At 40.1% G+C, this 26,532-nt stretch overlaps 1 protein-coding gene across 1 annotated transcript in view; it reads left to right on the top strand.

The window, feature by feature from the left end:
- The window catches only part of poe (E3 ubiquitin-protein ligase-like protein poe), a 230,217-nt gene that overhangs the window by 140,218 nt on the left and 63,467 nt on the right, over positions 1–26,532 (top strand). The window contains exons 58-64 of the mRNA XM_071676253.1: positions 1,932–2,184; positions 6,630–6,827; positions 11,868–12,042; positions 17,944–18,071; positions 19,686–19,792; positions 20,820–21,039; positions 22,008–22,163. Coding sequence (XP_071532354.1) covers positions 1,932–2,184; positions 6,630–6,827; positions 11,868–12,042; positions 17,944–18,071; positions 19,686–19,792; positions 20,820–21,039; positions 22,008–22,163 — 1,237 coding nt within the window. The remainder of the gene's footprint in view (positions 1–1,931; positions 2,185–6,629; positions 6,828–11,867; positions 12,043–17,943; positions 18,072–19,685; positions 19,793–20,819; positions 21,040–22,007; positions 22,164–26,532) is intronic.

Here is a 26,532-nt window from a genome sequence, read left to right as displayed (position 1 = left end):
TTAGGAATTTAATTCTTATATATTCACCCATCTACTTTTCTTGCATTCAAGACCTGCGAGTCTTTTTTTATTCATTATTATCATTATACTTAATCACTGTTTCCCACATCAGCGAGGAAGTGCCAGGAAACAGACGAAGAATGGCCCATTCATTCATATACACATATATTCCTAAGGGTCCACGAGGAAAATGAAACAAGTTAAGTTCCCAAGTGCACTTTCGTGTAATAATCACATCATCAGGGGAGACACAAGAGAGAAATATAACAGTCAGTTGATATACAATGAAGAGACCTAGCTAGGATGCCATTTGGTAAACATGCGATTGTTATTACACAAAAGTGCCCTTGGGAACTTATCGTGTTTCATTTTCCCTATGGACTCTTAGGAATTTAATTGATCATGCGCAAAATTGTGATCCTTTCCAAGACACATGTATATACATAAATGCCCATACATGTACATATACATATATACACATGGACATACTCATACTTGCTTGCCTTCATCCATTCCTGTTGCTACTCCGCCACACAGGAAATAGCATCCCCCCATTCATACTTGCTTGCCTTCATCCATTCCTGTTGCTACTCTGCCACACAGGAAATAGCAATCCCCCCTTTGAGTGAGGTAGCGCCAGGAAAGGACAGAAAAAAGAAAAGGCCACCTTCGTTCACACTCAATCTCTAGCTGTTATGCATATTGGACAGAAACCACAGCTCCCTGTCCACATCCAGGCCTTACAGAGCTTCCCATGGTTTACCCCAGATGCTTCACATGCCCTAGATCAGTTCATTGACAGTGCGTCGACCCCTGTATACCACATTGTTCCAACTCGCTCTATTCCTTGCACACCTTTCACCCTCCTGTATGTTCAGGCTCCGATCGCTCAAAATCTTTTTCACTCTATCGTTTCACCTCCAATTTGGTCTTCCGCTTCTCATCGTTCCCTCCACCTCTGACATGTATATCCTCTTTGTCAATCTTTCCTCACTCATTCTCTCCATATGTCCAGACCATTTCAACACACCCTCTTCTGCTCTTTCAACTACATACTTTTCATTAGCACACATATCTCTTACCCTTTCAGTACTTACTCGATCAAACCTCCTCATACCACTTATTGTCCTCAAACATTTCATTTCCAACACATCTACCCTCCTCTGTACAACCCTATCAATAGCCCATGCCTCGCAACCATATTACATTGTTGGGACTACTATTCCTTCAAACATACCCATTTTTGCTCTCCAAGGTAATGTTCTCTCCTTCTCCACTTCCATAGTTCCATCTGCAGCTAATTCCACACTCAGATATCTAAAACACTTTACTTCCTCCAATTTTTCTCCATTCAAACTTACATCCCAGTTAACTTGTCCCTCAACCCTACTGAACCTTATAACCTTGCTCTTTTTCACATTCACTCTCAACTTTCTCCTTTCACACTTTTCCAAACTAAGTCACCAACTTTTGGAGTTTCTTGCTCGAATCAGCCACTGGAACTGTATCATCGGCAAACAACAATTGGCTCAGTTCCCAGGCCCTGTCATCCCCAGCAGACTGCTTAATCTCCCCTCTCTAAAACTTTCGCATTTACCTCCCTAATCACCCCATCCATAAACAAATTAAACAACCGTGGGGGACATCACTTACCTGTCTGTATAATAGCAGACACTGACCTCTCCTTCTACACAACTTAATGCACCTAAGACCTTAGCGTTATCTCCCACAGTATTAGTCACTTGAACCACCAGGGTTCCATTCACATCCACATTCATTCCTCTAAGTATTGATGACAGGCTGAAGTTTGACTTTTTCCAATGAAACTTGGAGTTGGGTAGTAGTGATATTCATGTCAAAAAGAAAAAGATTTAGTCATAGAATTTCTTTTTTGTCGTGTTTCTCCTCATTTCTCTTCTGCATCCCTTCAGGTATTTGGATCGGAACCGCATAAGTCAGTTTGTTCGGACATTCCTGCTGGAGTCAAATTCAACAGGTGTAAGATGGCAGGCTCACTCTCTTGTCCTAGCCCTGTACCGACATTCTCCTCCAAGGGACCAAGACACCCTCCTCACTCTTATGTGGTCTCTATGGCCTCATCTTCCTGCTTATGGACGCAAGGCATCGCAGTTTGTAGACCTTTTGGGGTACTTCTCTCTCAAGACGCAGCATTGTGAAAAAAAGGTAAAAATTATTAGTCACCAAAGATGTGCATTTTTTATGGAATAAGCTTTATTTGTATATGTATGTGGTTGCCAAGCAACCTCCCTCAGTTAACACTACAGGGTAAAACAGAAATGCTTCCAATACAGTCCCACCTCAACATGCTTGTTACTTAATTTTTTGCAACAGCCCCCTCCCACATAATCACTAAGCCAGATTCCCATATTAATTGAATAGTTATGGAGACAAACAGTATGCTGGCAAATACCAGAATAGCCATTAAGTGTATGGATAAGGAAATATTTAGCTTGCTAATCATATATTATAAAAAGTTGGCAGTATCCTTCCATAGTGCCGCACATCAGTTAATGTCATTTGCTTGTTGGCCACACTTTGGTTAAGATCAGAAGATAAAGATAAAGTTTTTAAGCACTTTGTTTTAACCTCCATGGTGTAGATGGACCTCCACGTTGTAGCAGTTTGAATTCTTTGTAACAGCCCCCTCCCACATAATCACTAAGCCAGATTCCCATATTAAGAGAATAGTTGTGGAGACAAACTGTCTTCTGGCAAATACCAGAATAGCCATTAAGTATATGGATAAGGAAATATTTAGCTTGCTATTCGTATCACGTAAAAGGTTGGCAGTATCCCTGTTGACTAGCCATTAAGTATATAGATAAGGAAAGCAGTTTTCATAAGAAATAGAAACAATACTGAAAGTTATGTCTTTACTATACTTTACTGTAAAATTAACTTCTATAATTTCCTCATAAGTATAACTCCTCACCTTGATGATGGAATTACATTGTTCTTAGGGGTTACTTTGATGCTTGATATTATTTTCAGCTGTATTTTTGAGTTGCTAGTGACATTTATGCATAAGATATGTAGTCGACTAGTATATCAGCTGGGTATTCAGATGAAGGCACCAAGGTTTAGAACTGCAGTTGTTGCTTGGTTATATTGTATTATGAATGACCTTAAATGTGGCCTGACACAATGAAATTGTTAAAAGGAAATATCCTGTTTATATCCTTTGGAGAAATAGATTTATTACACTCTAAATACATGTGCTCTATAGACTAGTTTTGAACAAACTTTTTTGGTTGACTTAGGTTTGAGAGTGTTTTCCCAAGATTTATGCATACATCAGTGCCTCGATTTTTTTCGTGCTTAGTAGTGCTGAATTTGAACCAGATATAAAATCTCTTTACCTGTGCATTATGATAGAAATTCAAAAAGCCTAAGGTACAAAACATTAGAAGCTCCAGAGGTGTATCTGGTCTTCAGATTTATTGGGCCTTTTCTTTCGTCCGTTTCCTTGCGCTACCTCGCAAACGCAGGAGACAGCGACAAAGTATAATAAAAAAATAAAAAATATTATGATAAAAGAATGAAAAACACTGAACTAGCTGAAAATTTGGTGAAAGCAGTCATTTTAATCTGCAGCCATTTGTAGGAGAGCATTGGATAGATGGTGTGAGAATCAGAGCTAGAGATATTTTGGATGAAGTTGCAGGAGGATTGATTCAGGATGGGATGTAACGGGAGTGTTTGTTTTTGGAGATGGGGTGAAAGAGGTTTTTTATCTCGTGCATTGAATCACCTTTGTTTACAGATTAAAGAATTAAGAAGAACTTCTGTTAGTTTGAAAGGTCATGTTTCACTTTATCATGCTGTATTTGAGTGAACTGGTAATCTGTATGCTGTCTGGTCCACTCTAGATGATTAGGAATGGAAGTAATCTTAATAATTTCTTTGTCTGTTCTTAGCACTACATTGCTAACGTGGGAAACAGTGATCAAGTACGAAAGGAAAGACAGAAAATATATTTTTTTCTTTTTTTTTCTTTTAAACTATTCGCCATTTCCCGCATTAGCGAGGTAGCGTTAAGAATAGAGGATTGGGCCTTTTTTGGAATATCCTCACCTGGCCCCCTCTGTTCCTTCTTTTGGAAAATAAAAAAAAAAAAAAAAAACGAGAGTGGAGGATTTCCAGCCCCCCACTCCCTCCCCTTTTAGTCGCCTTCTGCGACACGCAGGGAATACGTGGGAAGTATTCTTAATCCCCTATCCTCAGGGATTTTTTTTTTTTTTTTTTTTTTTTTTTGCTGTCTCCCGCGTTTGCGAGGTAGCGCAAGGAAACAAGACGAAAGAAATGGCCCAACCCACCCCCATACACATGTATATACATACGTCCACACACGCAAATATACATACCTACACAGCTTTCCATGGTTTACCCCAGACGCTTCACATTCCCTGATTAAATCCACTGACAGCACGTCAACCCCGGTATACCACATCGATCCAGTTCACTCTATTCCTTGCCCTCCTTTCACCCTCCTGCATTTTCAGGCCCCGATCACACAAAATCTTTTTCACTCCATCTTTCCACCTCCAATTTGGTCTCCCACTTCTCCTCGTTCCCTCCACCTCCGACACATATATCCTCTTGGTCAATCTTTCCTCACTCATTCTCTCCATGTGCCCAAACCATTTCAAAACACCCTCTTCTGCTCTCTCAACCACGCTCTTTTTATTTCCACACCTCTCTCTTACCCTTACGTTACTTAGTAGATCAAACCACCTCACACTACACATTGTCCTCAAACCTCATTTCCAGCACATCCATCCTCCTGCGCACAACTCTATCCATAGCCCACACCTTGCAACCATGCAACATTGTTGGAACCACTATTCCTTCAAACATACCCATTTTTGCTTTCCGAGATAATGTTCTCGACTTCCACACATTCTTCAAGGCTACCAGGATTTTCATCCCCTCCCCCACCCTGTGATCCACCTCCGCTTCCATGGTTCCATCCGATGCCAGATCCACTCCCAGATATCTAAAACACTTTACTTCCTCCAGTTTTTCTCCATTCAAACTTACCTCCCAATTGACTTGACCCTCAACCCTACTGTACCTAATTACCTTGCTCTTATTCACATTTACTCTTAACTTTCTTCTTTCACACACTTCACCAAACTCAGTCACCAGCTTCTGCAGTTTCTCACATGAATCAGCCACCAGCGAACAACAACTGACTCACTTCCCAAGCTCTCTCATCCCCAACAGACTTCATACTTGCCCCTCTTTCCAAAACTCTTGCATTCACCTCCCTAACAACCCCATCCATAAACAAATTAAACAACCATGGAGACATCACACACCCCTGCCGCAAACCTACATTCACTGAGAACCGATCACTTTCCTCTCTTCCTACACGTACACATGCCTTACATCCTCGATAAAAACTTTTCACTGCTTCTAACAACTTGCCTCCCACACCATATATTCTTAATACCTTCCACAGAGCATCTCTATCAACTCTATCATATGCCCTCTCCAGATCCATAAATGCTACATACAAATCCATTTGCTTTTCTAAGTATTTCTCACATACATTCTTCAAAGCAAACACCTGATCCACACATCCTCTACCACTTCTGAAACCACACTGTTCTTCCCCAGTCTGATGCTCCGTACATGCCTTCACCCTCTCAATCAATACCCTCCCATATAATTTACCAGGAATACTCAACAAACTTATACCTCTGTAATTTGAGCACTCACTCTTATCCCCTTTGCCTTTGTACAATTGCACTATGCACGCATTCCGCCAATCCTCAGGCACCTCACCATGAGTCATACATACATACATACATTAAATAACCAGGGATATATATATATATATATTATCCCTGGGGATAGGGGAGAAAGAATACTTCCCACGTATTCCCTGCGTGTCGTAGAAGGCGACTAAAAGGGGAGGGAGCGGGGGGCTGGAAATCCTCCCCTCTCGCTTTTTTTTTTGTTTTTTCCAAAAGAGGGAACAGAGAAGGGGCCAGGTGAGGATATTCCCTCAAAGACCCACAGTCCTCTGTTCTCAACGCTACCTCGCTAATGCGGGAAATGGCGAATAGTATGAAAGAAAGAAAAAGAATATATATATATATATATATATATATATATATATATATATATATATATATATATATATATAGGGGATAGGGGATTAAGAATACTTCCCACGTATTCCCTGCATGTCGTAGAAGGCGACTAAAAGGGGAGGGAGCGGGGGCTGGAAATCCTCCCCTCTCTTTTTTTTTTTTTTTTTTTTTTTTTTTTTTTTTTTTTTTTCAAAAGAAGGAACAGAGAATTGGGCCAGGTGAGGGTATTCCTTCAAAGGCCCAGTCCTCTGTTCTTAACGCTACCTCGCTAATGCGGGAAATGGCGAATAGTTTGAAAGAAAAGAAAAAAATATATATATAAATTTATATATTCGCCATTTCCCGCATTAGTAAGGTAGCATTAAGAACAGGGGATTGAGCCTTAGAATATCCTCACACTGCCCCTTCTCTGTTCCTTCTTTGTGTGTGTGTGTGTGTGTAAAAAGAATATGAAAATGTATTAATCCGTGAAAATTGACTAGCACTGTACAATACCTTTTCTTTCAGGTAATAGAGTACATAAATCGAGCAGTGACTGTTCTTCGCACGCAATCACAGCTGTTGGCTAACCATCCTAATGCAAATTTATATAACTCTTTGGCATCTTTGGTTGAGTTTGATGGCTACTACTTGGAATCAGAACCATGCCTTGTTTGCAACAACCCTGAAGTGCCATTCACTGGTGTCAAGCTCTCGACCATAAAGGTATGGATGAGTTATTGTGTTGTTGGTTTGTAAATAATGAATTTATACCCATGGTTATTTTGCTGACAACTGAATTTATACCCATGGTTATTTTGCTGACAGCTATCAGGTTATTATTGCATGGTATTCTTATCTTCGATCATCCATGAATTGAGGGGTAGGTATGAAACTGAACCTGTATTTTCAATATAAAAAGCGTTTAGGCCAAAAGTAACGACAGTTTTTTCCACCCATGAAATTACTAGTTGACAAATTGATAGATAAGAATACGCATGTGTCTGTTTGCTGTTGTAGGAAAAGCTTTTCGAAGTTAAACAGAAAAGGAATATTTTGTAAAGTGTAATTTAGGAGGGAAAAAGTAATGGGAGATAGAATGATTAATTATGTAAAAAGTGAATAAGACTACTGCTGTGTCATCTTAGTTGTGTACATTATGATGGGATGAGAGGCTAAAAATCTTCAGTAAATTGAACATGGATTGAGATTGTGTACTAGTGATTTCAGATTCTATATATACCTGTTCAATCCCTGGAAAATTGAAATTAAGAATGGAATTATTGATGATATAGGTAGATAAATTCTGAGGTTGCATATGGCACTGGAAGTGTGATGAAGACCTGAAAGAGCTGGAGAGTGCCGAAAGTTAAGGATATTACTTTGTGCTTATTTTTTATAATTACCATGTTGACAGTTTTAAAGAAACTGGGACAGTTTTGTAAGAGAATATTTTTGTGATATGAAGAAACATGTTTCAATACAAATCAGATGAGGTTATTATCAACAATGATCTGAAATCTTTTAAGTAAAGTGTAGTTGTCACTTAAACAGTATGATAAGATTGGTAGAATTCATTGCAAGAAACTTTGAGATGCCTTTTGGGAGGAGTTACGGATATCTGGTTGTGGATAAAAGCTTTTAGAATTAGCGAAGAGTTTATATGAAAAGAGTAGGGCATGTGTGCAAGTATGGTGAGAGGCAAGTGAGTGGTTCTAGGTTGATGGGTCTGTGATAGGGGTTTGTAATGTCACCCTGGCCAATTGATTTGTTTATGGATGGTGTAAGGGGAGTGAAGGTAAGGGTCTTTGAGAGAGGGGCAGGTTTGATGTTTGTTGGGGATGGCCTAGGGAGATGAGTCCGTTTTTGCTGATATCATGGCACTGGCAGCAGGTTTGAGTGAGAAACTGCAAAAGTTGGTGTCCGAGTTTGGGAGTGTGTGTGAAAGGAGAAAGTTGAAAGTGAATGTGAAGTAAAGTCATGTTATTAAGTTGAGCATTGCAGAGAGACAGGTTAGTGAGGGTTTGAGTTTGAAGGGCGAAAACTCTGAGGAAGTGAAGTGTTGTAGATACCAGGAAATGGGCATGGCAGCAAATGGAGCCATAAAAGTTGAGATGACTCACAGGATTGCAGTATTGTATCTTATGCAGAAAGGGAGGTCATGTTCTGGGAGGGTGAAGATGGAAATGTTTGAAGTTCCAGTAGTTCCAGTGATTTTTTATGACTGTGAGGCATGGGCAGTAGATGAGAATATACTGAGGAGGATGAATGCATTAGGAATTAAATGTTTGAGGACTATATATAATGTGAGAAGGGTTGATCAAATAAGAAATGACAGGGTATGGGAGAGGTTTGGCAATTAGAATCATATTGTTTAGAGAACTGAGGAGTGTCTGCTGAAATTGTTTGGACATGTGGAAAGAATAGTTTTGGTGATATTGGAGAGGATATATGTATCAGAAATGATGGGGACAAAGAGAAAGGAGAAACTGAATTGGGGATGGAAGGATGTAATGAATAAGAGTTTGAGTGCTTGGTGCATGAGCATGCAGGAGGGTGAAAGGCATGCTTAGGATAGAGTGAATTCAAGAGATATACCTGGGGAAACCATGGCAAAATTTGTCGGGCCTGGTTGTGGATTTAAGGCTTTGTTTTCAGTACATAACGCATGACAGCGAGAGATTGGATGTTAGTGAATAGCTAACCTAACCTCACCTACACATGACAACTAGAGATTGGATGTCAGTGAATGAGGCCTTCCCTTTGTCTGTTCTTAGCACTGTCTCTCTGATGCAAGAAACGGCAGACAAGTATGTAAGAAAATGGAAGATTTTGTTGTTTTATTTGCACACTGTAGGAGAAGGCCTTGATTAATTGCACCCTGCCAGAAAAGTATACATACAGTTGGTCAATCAGGTATATAATGTGTTATCCTTTAACTATGAATGTGTGACTCTTAATTCATTAGAAAAACTAATAGTTTTCATTTGTTGTTTGTCTGATGATAAGTAAAAAAAAAGTTTGTTTTGTGTTACTTCAGATTGGGCAATCTACTAAACAATATCTGAATTAGGAATGGTTTACTTTCAGTTCATAGAAGTAAGATAATAATTTTGATACTTTTAGTGCACATACTGTCTGATGACAGAGTGGCAGATATAGGGTGTTTGGGTCGAGGTGGTGTGCAAAGTGACAGGGTTAGGGAAAATGATTTGGTAAACAGAGAAGAGGTAGTAAAAGCTTTGCGGAAGATGAAAGCCGGCAAGGCAGCAGGTTTGGATGGTATTGCAGTGGAATTTATTAAAAAAGGGGGTGACTGTATTGTTGACTGGTTGGTAAGGTTATTTAATGTATGTATGACTCATGGTGAGGTGCCTGAGGATTGGCGGAATGCTTGCATAGTGCCATTGTACAAAGGCAAAGGGGATAAGAGTGAGTGCTCAAATTACAGAGGTATAAGTTTGTTGAGTATTCCTGGTAAATTATATGGGAGGGTATTGATTGAGAGGGTGAAGGCATGTACAGAGCATCAGATTGGGGAAGAGCAGTGTGGTTTCAGAAGTGGTAGAGGATGTGTGGATCAGGTGTTTGCTTTGAAGAATGTATGTGAGAAATACTTAGAAAAGCAAATGGATTTGTATGTAGCATTTATGGATCTGGAGAAGGCATATGATAGAGTTGATAGAGATGCTCTGTGGAAGGTATTAAGAATATATGGTGTGGGAGGCAAGTTGTTAGAAGCAGTGAAAAGTTTTTATCGAGGATGTAAGGCATGTGTACGTGTAGGAAGAGAGGAAAGTGATTGGTTCTCAGTGAATGTAGGTTTGCGGCAGGGGTGTGTGATGTCTCCATGGTTGTTTAATTTGTTTATGGATGGGGTTGTTAGGGAGGTAAATCCAAGAGTTTTGGAAAGAGGGGCAAGTATGAAGTCTGTTGGGGATGAGAGAGCTTGGGAAGTGAGTCAGTTGTTGTTCGCTGATGATACAGCGCTGGTGGCGGATTCATGTGAGAAACTGCAGAAGCTGGTGACTGAGTTTGGTAAAGTGTGTGGAAGAAGAAAGTTAAGAGTAAATGTGAATAAGAGCAAGGTTATTAGGTACAGTAGGGTTGAGGGTCAAGTCAATTGGGAGGTGAGTTTGAATGGTGAGAGGCTGGAGGAAGTGAAGTGTTTTAGATATCTGGGAGTGGATCTGTCAGCGGATGGAACCATGGAAGCGGAAGTGGATCATAGGGTGGGGGAGGGGGCGAAAATTTTGGGAGCCTTGAAAAATGTGTGGAAGTCGAGAACATTATCCCGGAAAGCAAAAATGGGTATGTTTGAAGGAATAGTAGTTCCAACAATGTTGTATGGTTGCGAGGCGTTGGCTATGGATAGAGTTGTGCGCAGGAGGATGGATGTGCTGGAAATGAGATGTTTGAGGACAATGTGTGGTGTGAGGTGGTTTGATCGAGTAAGTAACGTAAGGGTAAGAGAGATGTGTGGAAATAAAAAGAGCGTGGTTGAGAGAGCAGAAGAGGGTGTTTTGAAATGGTTTGGGCACATGGAGAGAATGAGTGAGGAAAGATTGACCAAGAGGATATATGTGTCGGAGGTGAAGGGAACGAGGAGAAGAGGGAGACCAAATTGGAGGTGGAAAGATGGAGTGAAAAGGATTTTGTGTGATCGGGGCCTGAACATGCAGGAGGGTGAAAGGAGGGCAAGGAATAGAGTGAATTGGAGCGATGTGGTATACAGGGGTTGACGTGCTGTCAGTGGATTGAATCAAGGCATGTGAAGCGTCTGGGGTAAACCATGGAAAGCTGTGTAGGTATGTATATTTGCGTGTGTGGACGTGTGTATGTACATGTGTATGGGGGGGGTTGGGCCATTTCTTTCGTCTGTTTCCTTGCGCTACCTCGCAAACGCGGGAGACAGCGACAAAGTATAAAAAAAAAAAAAAAAAAAAAAAAAAAAAAAAAAAAAAAAAAACTTACAAAAAAGATCATTGCATGCCAAAAGGTTAAAGAGCAGAACTTGAATGCAGAGTGCATTCTTGGTCTCTGCATTGTTAGCATCACCAAGAAAGGCTTTTGAAAGTTGTAATGATGGCAACATGTCAGTGACAAAAAAAGAAAAAAAAGCTCACTCCTTTCCCACTAGAGAACTTGCTAAAGGCTCTGTAGTAACTTAATTAAAGTTTAAAGGCTTCCCAAGATAATTGATGTAGTTACACTGTATTTTGGACCCTGTAGTGAAAAAGTGTGAACTTTAGAGTTGAAAAGTTTCACTCCACATCAAAATTTTTCTCTAATGTTGGGTTATTAATAACTGAAATAAGCAACATGAATGGCCGATTGTAAACATATTCAGGAAAGGACAAGGTGATTACTTTAGACTGCTTTTTATCATTAATTAGGTGAAAGTACAAATGGATTCTCATTTTTTTTCAGAAAACAAATCCAATTAAGATGTTTTCCTCAATATGTTTACTTAAAACTTTCATATATTTTGTTACAAGTCCTAAAAACCATATATGGCTCACTTTGTCTTGATTGATTTCATTAGCACTTGAAACTTTTATTGACTGTATGTGTTCACTCTGATGTTGGCTTCAGTGTTGCCACCATTGGCACTCAGATTACTTCCCAACATTAAGACTTTTTTGCAGTATGTATCTTAAGTCTACTCAGCTATATTTTCCACTTGCAAAAGGGTGTGGTCATGCTATAGTACTCTTCTACTGCAATGACAAAAGTAGAATTTACTTAACACTGTACATTTTCTAGGTTGATTCTCGCTTCACAACAACAACTCAGTTGGTCAAATTAGTTGGAAGTCACATGATTAGTCGACTTACACTCCGAATAGCTGATCTGAAACGTACAAAAATGGTTCGAACTCTGAATGTCTTTTACAACAACCGATCAGTGCAAGCTGTTGTAGAGCTCAAGAACAAGCCAGGTAAGCCATACTTTAGATGAGATGATCCAAAGTATAATGCTATTTATATTTAGTAAAGGAAGAGAGGAAAGTGATTGGTTCTCAGTGAATGTAGGTTTGCGGCAGGGGTGTTTGATGTCTCCATGGTTGTTTAATTTGTTTATGGATGGGGTTGTTAGGGAGGTGAATGCAAGAGTTTTGGAAAGAGGGGCAAGTATGAAGTCTGTTGGGGATGAGAGAGCTTGGGAAGTGAGTCAGTTGTTGTTCGCTGATGATACAGCGCTGGTGGCTGATTCATGTGAGAAACTGCAGAAGCTGGTGACTGAGTTTGGTAAAGTGTGTGAAAGAAGAAAGTTAAGAGTAAATGTGAATAAGAGCAAGGTTATTAGGTACAGTAGGGTTGAGGGTCACTTCAATTGGGAGGTGAGTTTGAATGGAGAAAAACTGGAGGAAGTGAAGCGTTTTAGATATCTGGGAGTGGATCTGGCAGTGGATGGAACCATGGGAGCGGAAGTGGATCATAGGGTGGGGGAGGGGGCGAAAATTCTGGGAGCCTTGAAGAATATGTGGAAGTCGAGAACATTATCTCGGAAAGCAAAAATGGGTATGTTTGAAGGAATAGTGGTTCCAACAATGTTGTATGGTTGCGAGGCGTGGACTATGGATAGAGTTGTGCGCAGGAGGATGGATGTGCTGGAAATGAGATGTTTGAGGACAATGTGTGGTGTGAGGTGGTTTGATCGAGTGAGTAACGTAAGGGTAAGAGAGATGTGTGGAAATAAAAAGAGCGTGGTTGAGAGAGCAGAAGAGGGTGTTTTGAAGTGGTTTGGTCACATGGAGAGAATGAGTGAGGAAAGATTGACCAAGAGGATATATGTGTCGGAGGTGGAGGGAACGAGGAGAAGAGGGAGACCAAATTGGAGGTGGAAAGATGGAGTGAAAAAGATTTTGTGTGATTGGGGCCTGAACATGCAGGAGGGTGAAAGGAGGGCAAAGAATAGAGTGAATTGGAGCGATGTGGTATACCGGGGTTGACGTGCTGTCAGTGGATTGAATCAAGGCATGTGTATGGGGGTGGGTTGGGCCATTTCTTTCGTCTGTTTCCTTGCGCTACCTCGCAAACGCGGGAGAGCGGCAAAAAAAAAAAAAAAAAAATGTATAAAACATTCAATTCACTTTGTACAGCTTTCATCTTTACACATTTTCATTGAGCCATTGATGTTCAAACTTGTCTGGTGATGTATTTTCAGTTTTTACAGGAAACCTGATTTCTGAGTTAATTATTGCTTGCTTGAAGGATTTACTAGGCAGTTGAGCACAGTCAGAGCACTTGAACTGTTAGACAAAAAGCATTACACGTGACAGTTAGAGAATGGATGTGAATGAATGAAAGAAAGTTGATGTGCAGTCCAGTACGATAAATGTGCATATATAAATCATCCTTACCTAAAATAGTAGTTGCTTCTTTAGTAAGCTGGAAAGCATTTAACATTCATATTAACTTTACTCAGTATTGTTTATACATTTGCAAGAAGCAGTCCAAGTATGTACACGTCCATACTTGCTGCCTTCATCCATTCCCGTTGCCACCTCGACATAACATTCTCGCCTTCCACACATTCTTCAATACTCTTAGAACCTTCTCTCCCTCCCCCACCCTGTGACTCACTTCTGCTTCCACGGTTCCATCTGCTTCCTCCAGTTTTTCTCCATTCAGACTTACCTCCCAGTTGACTTGTCCCTCAACCCTACTGAACCTAATAACCTTGCTTTTATTTACATTTACTCTCGGCTTTCTTCTTTCTCACACTTTACCATACTCAGTCACCAGCTTCTGCAGTTTGTCACCCGAATCAGCCACCAGCTTTGTATCATCAGCAAACAACTGACTCAGTTCCTAAGCCCTCTCATCCACGGCTGACTGCATACTTGCCCCTCTCTCCAAAACTCTTGCATTCACCTCCCTAACCACTCAATCTGTAAATGAATTGAACAACCATGGAGACATCATGCACTCCTGCCACAAACCTACATTCACTGGGAACCAATCACTTTCACTTTCCTCTCTTCCTACTCATACACATGCCTTACATCCTTGGTAAAAACTTTTCACTGCTTCTAGCAACTTGCCTCCCACACCATATGCTCTTAATACCTTCCACAAAGCATCTCTATCAACTCTATCGTATGCCTTCTCCAGACCCATAAATGCTACATACAAATCCATTTGTTTTTCTAAGTATTTCTCAGCATACATTCTTCAAAGCAAACACCTGATCCACACATCCTCTACCACTTCTGAAACCACACTGCTCTTACCCAATCTGATGCTCTGTACATACCTTCACCCTCTCAGTCAGTACCCTCTCATATAGTTTCCCAAAAATACAGACTTGTACCTCTGTAATTTGAACACTCACCTTTATCCCCTTTGTACAATGGCACTATGCATGCATTCCGCAAATCCTCAGGCACTTCACCATGAGCCATACATACATTGAATATCCTCACCAACAACACAGTCACCCCCTTTTTTAATAAATTCCACTGTGATACCATCCAAACCCACTGCCTTGCTGGCTTTCATCTTCCGTAAAGCTTTCACTACCTCTTCTTTGTTTACCAAACCATTCTCCCCGACTCTTTCACTTTGCACACCACCTCAACCAAAACACCCTATATCTGCCACTCTATCATCTAACATATTCAACAAATCTTGAAAATGCTCACTCCATCTCCTCACATTACCAGTACTTATTACCTCCCCATTATCCCCCTTTTCCAATGTTCCCATTTGTTCTCTTGTCTTATGCACTTTATTTACCTCCTTCCAAAACATCTTTTTATTCTCCCCTAAGATTCAATGATACTCTCTCACCCCCAACTCTCATCTGCCCTCTTTTCACCTCTTTCACCTTTCTCTTGACCTTCTGCCTCTTTCTTTTATACATCTCCAGTCATTTGCACTATTTCCCTGCAAAAATTGTCCAAATGCCTCTCTGTTCTCTTTCACTAACAATCTTACTTCTTCATCCCACCACTCGTTACCCTTTCTAATCTGCCCACCTTTCTCACGCCACATGCATCTTTTGTGCAAGCCATCACTGCTTCCCTTAATACATTCCATTCCTCCCCCACTCCCCTAACATCATTTGCTCTCACCTTTTTCCATTCTGCACTCAGTCTCTCCTGATATTTCCTCACACAAGTCTCCTTTCCAAGCTCACTTACTCTTGCCTTTCTCTTTACACCAGCATTCTCACTTCTTTTCTGAAAACCTCTACAAGTCTTCACCTTCGTATATCTCTCTATTTAAACCAGGTATTCCCCATCACCAGTCCTTTTTCAGCACACAAATCTACAAGCTCTTCACCGTTAACATTTACAACACTGAACACCCCATGTACACCAATTATTCCCTCATCTGCCACATTACTCATCTTTGCAATCAAATCGCCCATCAATATAACCTGGTCACATGCATCAAAACTGCTAACACACTCACTCAGCTGCTCCCAAAACACTTGCCTCTTATAATCTTTCTTCTCATGACCAGGTGCATAGGCACCAATAATCACCCATCCCTCTCCATCCACTTTCAGTTTTACCCTATGATCTTTCTTCTCATGACCAGGTGCATAGGCACCAATAATCACCCATCTCTCTCCATCCACTTTGTTTTACCCATATCAATCTAGAGTTTACTTTCTTACACTCTGTCACATACTCCCACCTCTCCTGTTTCAGGAGTAGTGCTACTCCTTCCTTTGCTCTTGTCCTCTCACCAACCCCTGACTGTACTCTCGAGACATTCCCAAACCTCTCTTCCCCTTTACCCTTGAACTTCATTTCACTCAGAACAAGCATCCAGGCTCCTTTCCTGAAACATTCCTATCTCTCCTTTTTTCTCATCTTTGTTACATCCATTCGCATTTCGACACCCCAGTCTGAGCCTTCGAAGAGGATGAGCACTCCCTGCATGACTCCTGTTTTCCCTTTTAAAAAGTTGAAATACAAGGAGGGGAGGGTTTCTAGCTCCCCGCTCCTGTCCCTTTAGTTGCCTTCTACTACACGTGGGGAATGCGTGGGAAGTATTCTTTCTCCCCTATCCCCAGGGATGTTATACATATTAACCAATATTGTCTGGCGTATGAAATTTTTTTCATGCAGTTCGCCACTTCCCACGTTAGCGAGGTAGTGTTAAGAACAGAGGACTGAGCCTTCGAGGGAATATCCTCTTTTGGCCCCCTTCTCTGTTCCTTCTTCCGGAAAATTGAAAATGAGAGGGGAGGATTTCCAGCCCCCCGCTCCCTCCCCTTTTAGTTGCCTCCTACGATGTGCAGGGAATATATGGGAAGTATTCTTTCTTCCCTATCCCCAGGGATAAGGCTTATGAATTTTTTGCTGTCTCCCGCTTTTGCGAGGTAGCGCAAGGAAACAGACGAAAGAAATGGCCCAACCCACCCCCATACACATGCCTTGATTCAATCCACTGACAGCACGTCAACCCCGGTATACCACATCGCTCCAATTCACTCTATTCTTTGCCCTCCTTTCACCCTCCTGCATGTTCAGGCCCCGATCACACAAAATCTTTTTCACTCCATCTTTCCACCTCCAATTTGGTCTCCCTCTTCTCCTCGTTCCCTCCACCTCCGACACATATATCCTCTTGGTCAATCTTTCCTCACTCATTCTCTCCATGTGACCAAACCATTTCAAAACACCCTCTTCTGCTCTCTCAACCACGCTCTTTTTATTTCCACACATCTCTCTTACCCTTACATTACTTACTCGATCAAACCACCTCACACCACACATTGTCCTCAAACATCTCATTTCCAGCACATCCATCCTCCTGCGCACAACTCTATCCATAGTCCACGCCTCGCAACCATACAACATTGTTGGAACCAGCTATTCCTTCAAACATACCCATTTTTGCTTTCCGAGATAATGTTCTCGACTTCCACACATTCTTCAAGGCTCCCAGAATTTTCGCCCCCTCCCCCACCCTATGATCCACTTCCGCTTCCATGGTTCCATCCGCTGCCAGATCCACTCTCAGATATCTAAAACACTTCACTTCCTCCAGTTTTTCTCCATTCAAACTCACCTCCCAATTGAATTGACCCTCAACCCTACTGTACCTAATAACCTTGCTCTTATTCACATTTACTCTTAACTTTCTTCTTTCACACACACAGATATTCAATCCTAGGTAGTATGATGAAAGATAATAGCTTCTAGTACAGTTGAAGGCATAAGAAACAGAGCATAGAAAATATGCATAGATGAAGTGTGTGGATATTGTTTACAGACAAATATTTGAGATGGAGAATAAAGGAGTGATTTGGGATGCACAGGGGAAACATTTTATGTTTGCAGTTGGTGTGTTTGGAGACAAAGGATATCAACTGAGGAGTCAACATAGTGTGCTTAGTATAGAAGTAAGAAACAACATATGTTAGTGCAGAAGTGTGTGTTGCATGTTAACATAATGTATACAAATTGAGGAAATTTGTCAATGATACAGTTGATCCTCAGTGTTAAAGATTTAAAGATGGGAACATGGTTTGTGACAGTAGAGAGGTTGATTCTGTGAGACAAGCGCTGGATCAAGGAGAATATTAAGATATTGTTTTACAGGTTATTGTATCCTTATGTATCCAAGACAGAAGGAACATTGATCTCCAAAATAGGCATCACTTTTCTGTTTTGCTGCAAATGTTGCAAAAAACAACAGCCCTCTCCGGTATTTGACACTGGCCTTTTTTTTTTTTTATATATATTATCCAGTTAGTTAAGTGTATGAGTGTATTAGGATGTTTTGAATCATAGGAATATAATTTCATGTTTGAATATCATATATTTTTTCTTTTTGAATTTTTAGAAATCACTAATCCCCTTTAAATTTACCAGCTATGTGGCATCATGCTAAGAAAGTAACCTTGTCTGCTGGACAGATTGAAGTCAAGATTGACTTTCCACTGCCTATTATTGCGTGTAACCTTATGTTTGAGTACACCGACTTCTATGAGAATCTCCAGGTAAAGTTTTAGAGTTTGTACTTCATGTGCATTTTAGTTTTTTGTGTTATGCTGGTCGGAAAACTAGGCATGAACTCGTTATTTTTTCTATCTTTTTAAGCATGATTAACAGAAACTGACAGATGTACATAAGTTTGTTAACGTTGGAAAGAGAGTTAGAGATAGGGCTCTAAAGTATAGATATCCCTATCGTTACTGAACAAGTAGGTAAATTCACACTTACACCACATGTTTTCATATAAAGAATTGCAAAGATTTGATTAAGAATATTTAGAGAAGGACAGCTAAATGGTACCTGAATTATTAGAGCTAAGCTACAGTGAGAGGATGAGGGCTTTGAATTTTCCCATGATAGAGGAGAGAAGAGAGTGAACAATTCTTTGTGAGATGCACTGTCAGGGTAGCCTCAGGCTATGACAAGAAGCCAGGCAACAAGCATGATAGAAGGGATGCAAAGTAGTAAGTGTGATGGTTTGGTTGGTTAAAATAAGCATAGCTTTGCTTAGTGTCTACAAAGGAAAACAGACTAGCATGGATAAGTATCATTTTATTATTGTGGATGTGAGTAGATGAGGCCTTTGCATGTCCCTGGTGCTAACTGAGAAACAGTGAATAATTACAAAAGAAATACAAAACATTGTTTATAAAAGAATGAAATCGGTGATAATCATTCCTTCTATATGTAGGGTAGATAGAGAGTCTTGACAGGCATATGGTTTGGAATCATAAGGGGTATTTTCGAGTATTTGGATTACATTGTTACTAAAAAAGAGGTTATGCAAGATGTAAGAATATGAGGTCACTTCACAAAGCATGTATCACTTAGATAGAAAAATGAACATGCAAAAAACTCAGCCAGCATATTAATTTGATTGTCAGAGAAGGATGTAAATAAAATACAGTATATTATAGCGATTGGGAATACCTGGTTTAAGAAGAGAGATATACACAAGTATACACATGTAAGTAGGAGAGAGGGCCAGAGAGCGTTATTGGATTACATGTTAATTGATAGGCACGCGAAAGAGAGACTTTTGGATGTTAATGTGCTGAGATGTGCAACTGGAGGGATGTCTGATCATTATCTTGTCGAGGCAGTGAAGATTTGTAGAGGTTTTCAGAAATATTTATGACATGGGACATTTTTAGATTTAGAAAAATCCATTCACTTAGAAAGATTACATTGTATATAGGCTTTTTAAGTAGGACACCAAAATTTGTATTTTACGATGATAATTGTAGAGGCTTAGAATACTGAATGTGACCTGCCTGTGGGGTTTGTTCAAAAATGTTTTTGACATCTTTGTTGATATGCAAAGGTCATATAAATCTGAAATTTTGCTTGAGTGTTTTCTGTATATACCAAAGTGAATGCCAAATTCCATCAGATTCAGAGAAGTTATGTAAAAGAGACTTTTTTATTGTTGTTAATGTGATATGAAATGACTTCATCTGCTCCATGTAATTCTGAATTAAGTTGAGATCAGTAGATAAGTAAATTAGCACTTACATTTCTCTCTCTGCATATTGCTTTAATCATTTATACTTAGTAGTCTTGACACATATTTACCTTTTAATTTTCATTCCCAGAATATAGTTGAATAAGTTTTCCAGGCTTCAACCGAGACACTTCAGTGCCCTCGATGTTCAGCAGCAGTGCCAGCATCTCCTGGTGTGTGTGCTAATTGTGGAGAAAATGTTTACCAGTGCCATAAGTGCAGGTGGGTCACTACACATACCCCATTGTTATTGATAGCCTTTAAGAATGTTACCCAAGTATTTAACTCTTACAAGATATGATGGACATGTATGATACCTTGCCCTTGATGTAAGAAAGGGTTACGTTCCATGGTATTGCTTTCATTAGAAGAAACTTCAGTGTGTGACACACATTTTCTCATGGAAACCTATACATTAACAGGGAAGTGTGTTCCAAGTTGGTAATTTGGGGGAACCTTTGGTTTTTTTGTGCACTAGTCCTTTTCTTGCACATTCCATCTCCAGTGATGCTCCACAATGCACAAAATTAAATCAGATTTTTTCTCAACCAAATGCATGGGAGACAAAAGGAAATATTTTAATCACAGAGGTATAAGCTTGTTAAGTGTACCTTGGAGAGCAGATATTTGAGAGGGTGGTTGCATGTGTCTAACAAATGATTGAGGATGAGCAGTATAATTTTCAGGAGTGGCAGAGGATGTGTGGATCATTTGTTTCCTTTGTGTGAGGAATATTTATGGAAACGGATTTGTATATCACATTTATAGATCTGGAGAAAGTATATGATAGGATGGATGGATATGCTTCAGAGAAAGTGTTACAAATATATGGTCTGGGAGAAAAGATACTAAAAGCAGTGGAAGTTTTATCAAGAGAGTAAGGTGTATGTGTTGATAGGAAGAGAGGAGGTTGAGTGTTTCCAGGTGAAAGTGGGTTTGCACTAAGGATGTTTGATATCACCAAAGATTTTTAATCTATTGATGGATAGAGTGGTAAGGAAGATGAATGTGAAGGCATTGGAAACAGGAGCAGATCTGCTGTGTGATGGTGGTGGGGATGGGGTTTGGGCAATTAGTTTGTTTTTGTTTGCTGATGATACAGCTGTATCGGCAGACTTGGGTGAGAATCTCCAGAAAGTGGCATCCAGGATTGGGAGTGTGTGAAAGGAATATTTGATCATTAACATAAAGTTATGAAATGAGAATTGACAAAGTTTAGGATGACTCAACTTATTTTTTTCTCTCTCAGGGCAATAAATTATGATGAAAAAGATCCTTTCCTCTGCAATGCTTGTGGATATTGCAAGTATGCAAAGTTTGATTACACTCTACAGTGTCGGCCATGCTGTGCTGTAGATCCAATTGAGAATGAGGATGATCGAAAGAAAGCAGTTCTCAACATCAATACCTTGCTAGAAAAAGCAGATAGATCATACAAGCAACTTCAGGCTTATAAACCAACCTTGGAGGTATGTAAACTGTTTTGTATTCATTGCTTGTTTAAAATTGATTCAGTATATTTCATTCCCTGATTACATAAAAGAAGCAGGCATGATAAGTTTGAATTTGTCTTTTGCGTATCTATCTATCCTTCTTTCTTTTTGTTTATTATTTGAGATATGCAAAGGAATGGATGAAGAGCATACACTGTTTAGAGAGGAAATGGGAAAGAATTAAGAATTCCCATGAAAGGATCATTTTAACCAGCTGTTTGTGCACAGGAAGCGATGCTGATTCTTATGCCATTCTAGCTAAATCTTGTTTAAGACACTTATAGAGGAGTGCTCTCTCTTATTTTTTAAGATTTGAGACTTTGCAGTGTAATATTAGTTTAAAGGGTTTGGAACTATAAGTTGTAAAGAAGCATAGCATTTGGGAGTAGTAACTAATAAAGATGTTATTGGGAAGCTGTAGAAATGGAGGTTCTCCAACAGCTCCTCCGAATAGGAAGAATTTGAGTGGAAATTGGACACTGGGTTTGTATGTAGGAGTGATTGCTCTATCTCTAATGTACAGTTGTGAATTCCTTGATTTTATTGGTGATTGATAGATTGTTTATGATAGAGTTAGAGCGGTGTAAAGAATGAAAATGAGGGTACATGATATAATGAAATCCTTAGAAAGACAATTAAATTAGTTTTCTAACCTTTTCAGCAAAGACTGCATGTAAGATATCTGAATAATGCTTTGTTTTATACCTCACACTTGCCAAACATAAAATGTTACCAAGTAAATCTACGTACCACGTATTTCCAGCCAATCAGATGTCATATTTACTGCCATTCCTACCCACAGGAGGAGTTGTTTATAATTATCAAATTGCAAATAATCCTAATTTTCTTGTTTCCTTTAGCTAAAATAACAGTTTACTGAAGTGAAATTTAATGAAGTTGGTCACCATATTGTTATACATTAATAAAACATTTTCTGGATTCAGCTTCTGTTGGTGCGCATCAGTGAACAGGGTGCAGCAAGAAGTGGTGATGAAGGAAATTCAGGAGGTACTCAAGTTAATCGAGCTATTCAGCAGCTAGCCCAGAAATACTGTGGAGACTGCAAGAATGCCTTTGATGACCTGTCTAAAGTTATCCAGGTAAGATGATTAATCACTGTCTCTTTTTATTACTTAGTGAGAAGGAATGCATATTTACTTAAGAAATGCTTGATACTTATTAAGGGATAATAGTATTTCATGCATTTATTATGTATGTTTGTGTGTGTGTGTGTGTATATACGTATGTAGCAGGCAACTGTGAGGGGTAAGAGTGGGGGTTGGAAACCCTCTGCTTGTATTTCAGTTTCTAAAAGATGGAACAGAAGAATTAGCCAAGCAAGGAATGGTCACCCTTCATCCTCAAAGGCTCATGCTCTGGTGTCTGAATGTCTTTAGATGTAACCAAGCTGAGAAGAGAGAGATAGGCAGTATGCTCTAGGAAATGAATATGGATGGTCTAAATTTGAATGAAGCAAAGCTCAAGTGCAAGGAGGAAGAAAGGTTTGAGAATGTCTTTTTAGTTCAGGGTTAGTGAGAGGGTGAGAGCTAAGGAAAGGGTAGTACTGTTCAAGAAAGAATTATGGAATATGGGAAATTGTAAGGCAGTGAGCTCCGAAAGTGGACCATGAGGTAGATGAATGTTAGTGCTTATGAACCAAGCCATGAGAAGTCCGACGAAGAGGGGTGATTCTTTTGGGAGGAGGCAAGTGAGTGTGTCAGCAGTTTTGATGTGAGAGATTGGATATTAGTGATCAATGATTTGAAAACAAAAAGTGGCAGCTAAGGTTAAGGTTGGTGCACATGGGGAATTCATTGATGTGATTGGAAATGGTGACCAGCTTGTGGAGTTGTGTGCTAAAAAAAGGAGTGGTGATTAGGAGTACTGAGGGCCATTCGTGAGTATACGTGGAGTAGGAAAGATAATTAAGTATCATTGCTTTATGAGCTAATTTATAGGCGTTTAAAAGAGAAACTTTTTGGATGTGAATGTGCTGAGAGGAAGAGCTGGTTTGAATTCTGAACATGAACTGGTGGAGGCAAGGGTACAGATTTGCAGAGGCTTTTGGAAAAGAGGAAATGTGTGTGCAAGATGAGGATGGTGAAAGTAAGTTAGCCTAGAAAAGAAGCTTATGTTAAGAGATATCAAGAGATATTGAGTGCAGAATAGCAAAAAGTGAGTGTACATTAACTAGGGAAGTGGGTGAGAATTGTGAGGTGTTAGTGAAACATTGCTGGCATGTGCAAGTGTGTGGTATACAGATGGTAGGTTTGTAGGTTAGATAGGGTAGTGAGTGGAAGGATGTTGAAGTTAACTTGGTAATGAAAGAGAAAAGAGAGGCATATGGGCATTACTTACGGGGATGGAAAGCAAATGAATGGGAGTGGCTGGATGTCAAGGAAGGTGCAGGAGCTGAAAAAGAGGGCAATTATGAGTTGGGTAAGCAAGTATCACCACACTTCTTGGAGAACAAAGTGTTTTGTGGAGTACCAAAAAATGTATGAGAAAAATAAGAGAACAAAGGGACAAATGGGGAAGTGGTAACATGCAGAGATGAGCTGATGAAGTGAGTACTTTGAAGGATTATTGAACATATTTGATGATAGGGAGGCAGATGTAGGGTGTTAGTCAGGAAGGTATTCGTAGTGAAAGAATTAGAGAGAGAGAGACAGAGACTGATTCAGTTGTTGTTTGCTGATATAGCAATGGTGGCAGATTCAAGTGAGAAACTGCAGAAGCTGGTGTCTTGAGTACTGGAGAAATGTAAGCATGGTAATACAGTTTATCTCTGGAAAGGGACAGGTTTAGTGGAGTGTGTTTTTGAAAGGAGAGAACTCAAGAGGATGTTGAGTGTTTTACATACCTTGAAGTGGATATGGTAGTTAAAGGAATCATAGGAGCTGAAGTGAACCATATGGTGTAGGATGGGGCAATCGTCCTGGGCACATTGAGGAATGTATGGATGTGAGGTGAGGGTCTTAGATGTAAGTGTAAAGAATAGGGTGAATGTGTTGGAAATGAAATTTTCAAGGACAATATATGGTGTAAGGAGGTTGATTGAATATGAAATGATAGGATGTAAGAGAGGTGTGTTGATTAGAGGAGAGTGTATGAAAGAGCTGAAGAGGGTGTGTTGTATTGATTTGGACATAGGTAAGGAATAAGCAGGGAAAGGATGTGTAAGAGAATTTACTTGTCAGAAGTAAGGGGAAAAAGGGAAAGGGAGAATCCAAGGAGGGGATGGAAGGATGGAGTGAAAGATACTATGAAGGCTTTGGGCCTGAACATGCAAGACGGTGCCAGGCATGCAAGGGATAGAGCAAATTGGAGTGATTTATAAGGTGAAGACGTGCTGTCAGTTAATTGAACCAGAACATATGAAGCAGTTCTGCCTGGTTGTGGATACGAGGCTGTGGTTTTGGTCCATTATACATGACAGCTAGAAAGTGCAGTAAGCAAATAGGGCCTTTTATTTTTCTTGTTCTGGTGTTACCTTGCAAATTAGGGGAAATGTGTGAAAGAAAAGAAAAAATATTTCCAGTTTTGTCAGACTCCGCCTGCTTCAGGCTGGCTACTCTTTGAGTAAAAAGTCACATTTGGCAAGGCTATATCATTGTCAGTTGATGTAATAGTAAAGTCTCATTAGAAAACTTGCTTCAAAGAGGTGTATACTGTCCTTGTTATTGTTTGTAGAGAAACCTTGGTGCTGCAGGAGACCGTGGATATTTTGAAGGGAAGCAGTCAGGAAGTGAAAAAGAACAGAAAATTATTACAATGAAAATATTAAGATTACCATAATAGTAATAATGATATTAATATGATTAACATCTTGGTTACATCCACACACAATTAACATATTTATTAAAAAAGGGGGTGACTGTATTGTTGACTGGTTGGTAAGGTTATTAAATGTATGTATGACTCATGGTGAGGTGCCTGAGGATTGGCGGAATGCATACATAGTGCCATTGTACAAAGGCAAAGGGGATAAGAGTGAGTGCTCAAATTACAGAGGTATAAGTTTGTTGAGTATTCCTGCCAAATTATATGGGAGGGTATTGATTGAGAGGGTGAAGGCATGTACAGAGCATCAGATTGGGGAAGAGCAGTGTGGTTTCAGAAGTGGTAGAGGATGTGTGGATCAGGTGTTTGCTTTGAAGAATGTATGTGAGAAATACTTAGAAAAGCAAATGGATTTGTATGTAGCATTTATGGATCTGGAGAAGGCATGTGATAGAGTTGATAGAGATGCTCTGTGGAAGGTATTAAGAATATATGGTGTGGGAGGCAAGTTGTTAGAAGCAGTGAAAAGTTTTTATCGAGGATGTAAGGCATGTGTACGTGTAGGAAGAGAGGAAAGTGATTGGTTCTCAGTGAATGTAGGTTTGCGGCAGGGGTGTGTGATGTCTCCATGGTTGTTTAATTTGTTTATGGATGGGGTTGTTAGGGAGGTGAATGCAAGAGTTTTGGAAAGAGGGGCAAGTATGAAGTCTGTTGTGGATGAGAGAGCTTGGGAAGTGAGTCAGTTGTTGTTCGCTGATGATACAGCGCTGGTGGCTGATTCATGTGAGAAACTGCAGAAGCTGGTGACTGAGTTTGGTAAAGTGTGTGAAAGAAGAAAGTTAAGAGTAAATGTGAATAAGAGCAAGGTTATTAGGTACAGTAGGGTTGAGGGTCAAGTCAATTGGGAGGTGAGTTTGAATGGAGAAAAACTGGAGGAAGTGAAGTGTTTTAGATATCTGGGAGTGGATCTGGCAACGGATGGAACCATGGAAGCGGAAGTGGATCATAGGGTGGGGGAGGGGGCGAAAATTTTGGGAGCCTTGAAGAATGTGTGGAAGTCGAGAACATTATCTCGGAAAGCAAAAATGGGTATGTTTGAAGGAATAGTGGTTCCAACAATGTTGTATGGTTGCGAGGCGTGGACTATGGATAGAGTTGTGCGCAGGAGGATGGATGTGCTGGAAATGAGATGTTTGAGGACAATGTGTGGTGTGAGGTGGTTTGATCGAGTAAGTAACGTAAGGGTAAGAGAGATGTGTGGAAATAAAAAGAGCGTGGTTGAGAGAGCAGAAGAGGGTGTTTTGAAATGGTTTGGTCACATGGAGAGAATGAGTGAGGAAAGATTGACCAAGAGGATATATGTGTCGGAGGTGGAGGGAACGAGGAGAAGAGGGAGACCAAATTGGAGGTGGAAAGATGGAGTGAAAAAGATTTTGTGTGATCGGGGCCTGAACATGCAGGAGGGTGAAAGGAGGGCAAAGAGTAGAGTGAATTGGAGCGATGTGGTATACCGGGGTTGACGTGCTGTCAGTGGATTGAATCAAGGCATGTGTATGGGGGTGGGTTGGGCCATTTCTTTCGTCTGTTTCCTTGCGCTACCTCGCAAACGCGGGAGACAGCGACAAAGCAAAAAAAAAAAAAAAAAAAAAAAAAATAGTAATATATTTTTTGTACTTGTTAGCTGTT

This window comes from Panulirus ornatus, chromosome 22 (assembly GCF_036320965.1).
Source record: "Panulirus ornatus isolate Po-2019 chromosome 22, ASM3632096v1, whole genome shotgun sequence".
Lineage (NCBI taxonomy): Eukaryota > Metazoa > Arthropoda > Malacostraca > Decapoda > Palinuridae > Panulirus > Panulirus ornatus.
Note: the sequence above shows the minus strand (reverse complement) of the source record. Positions and strands in the feature narration are given on the sequence as shown.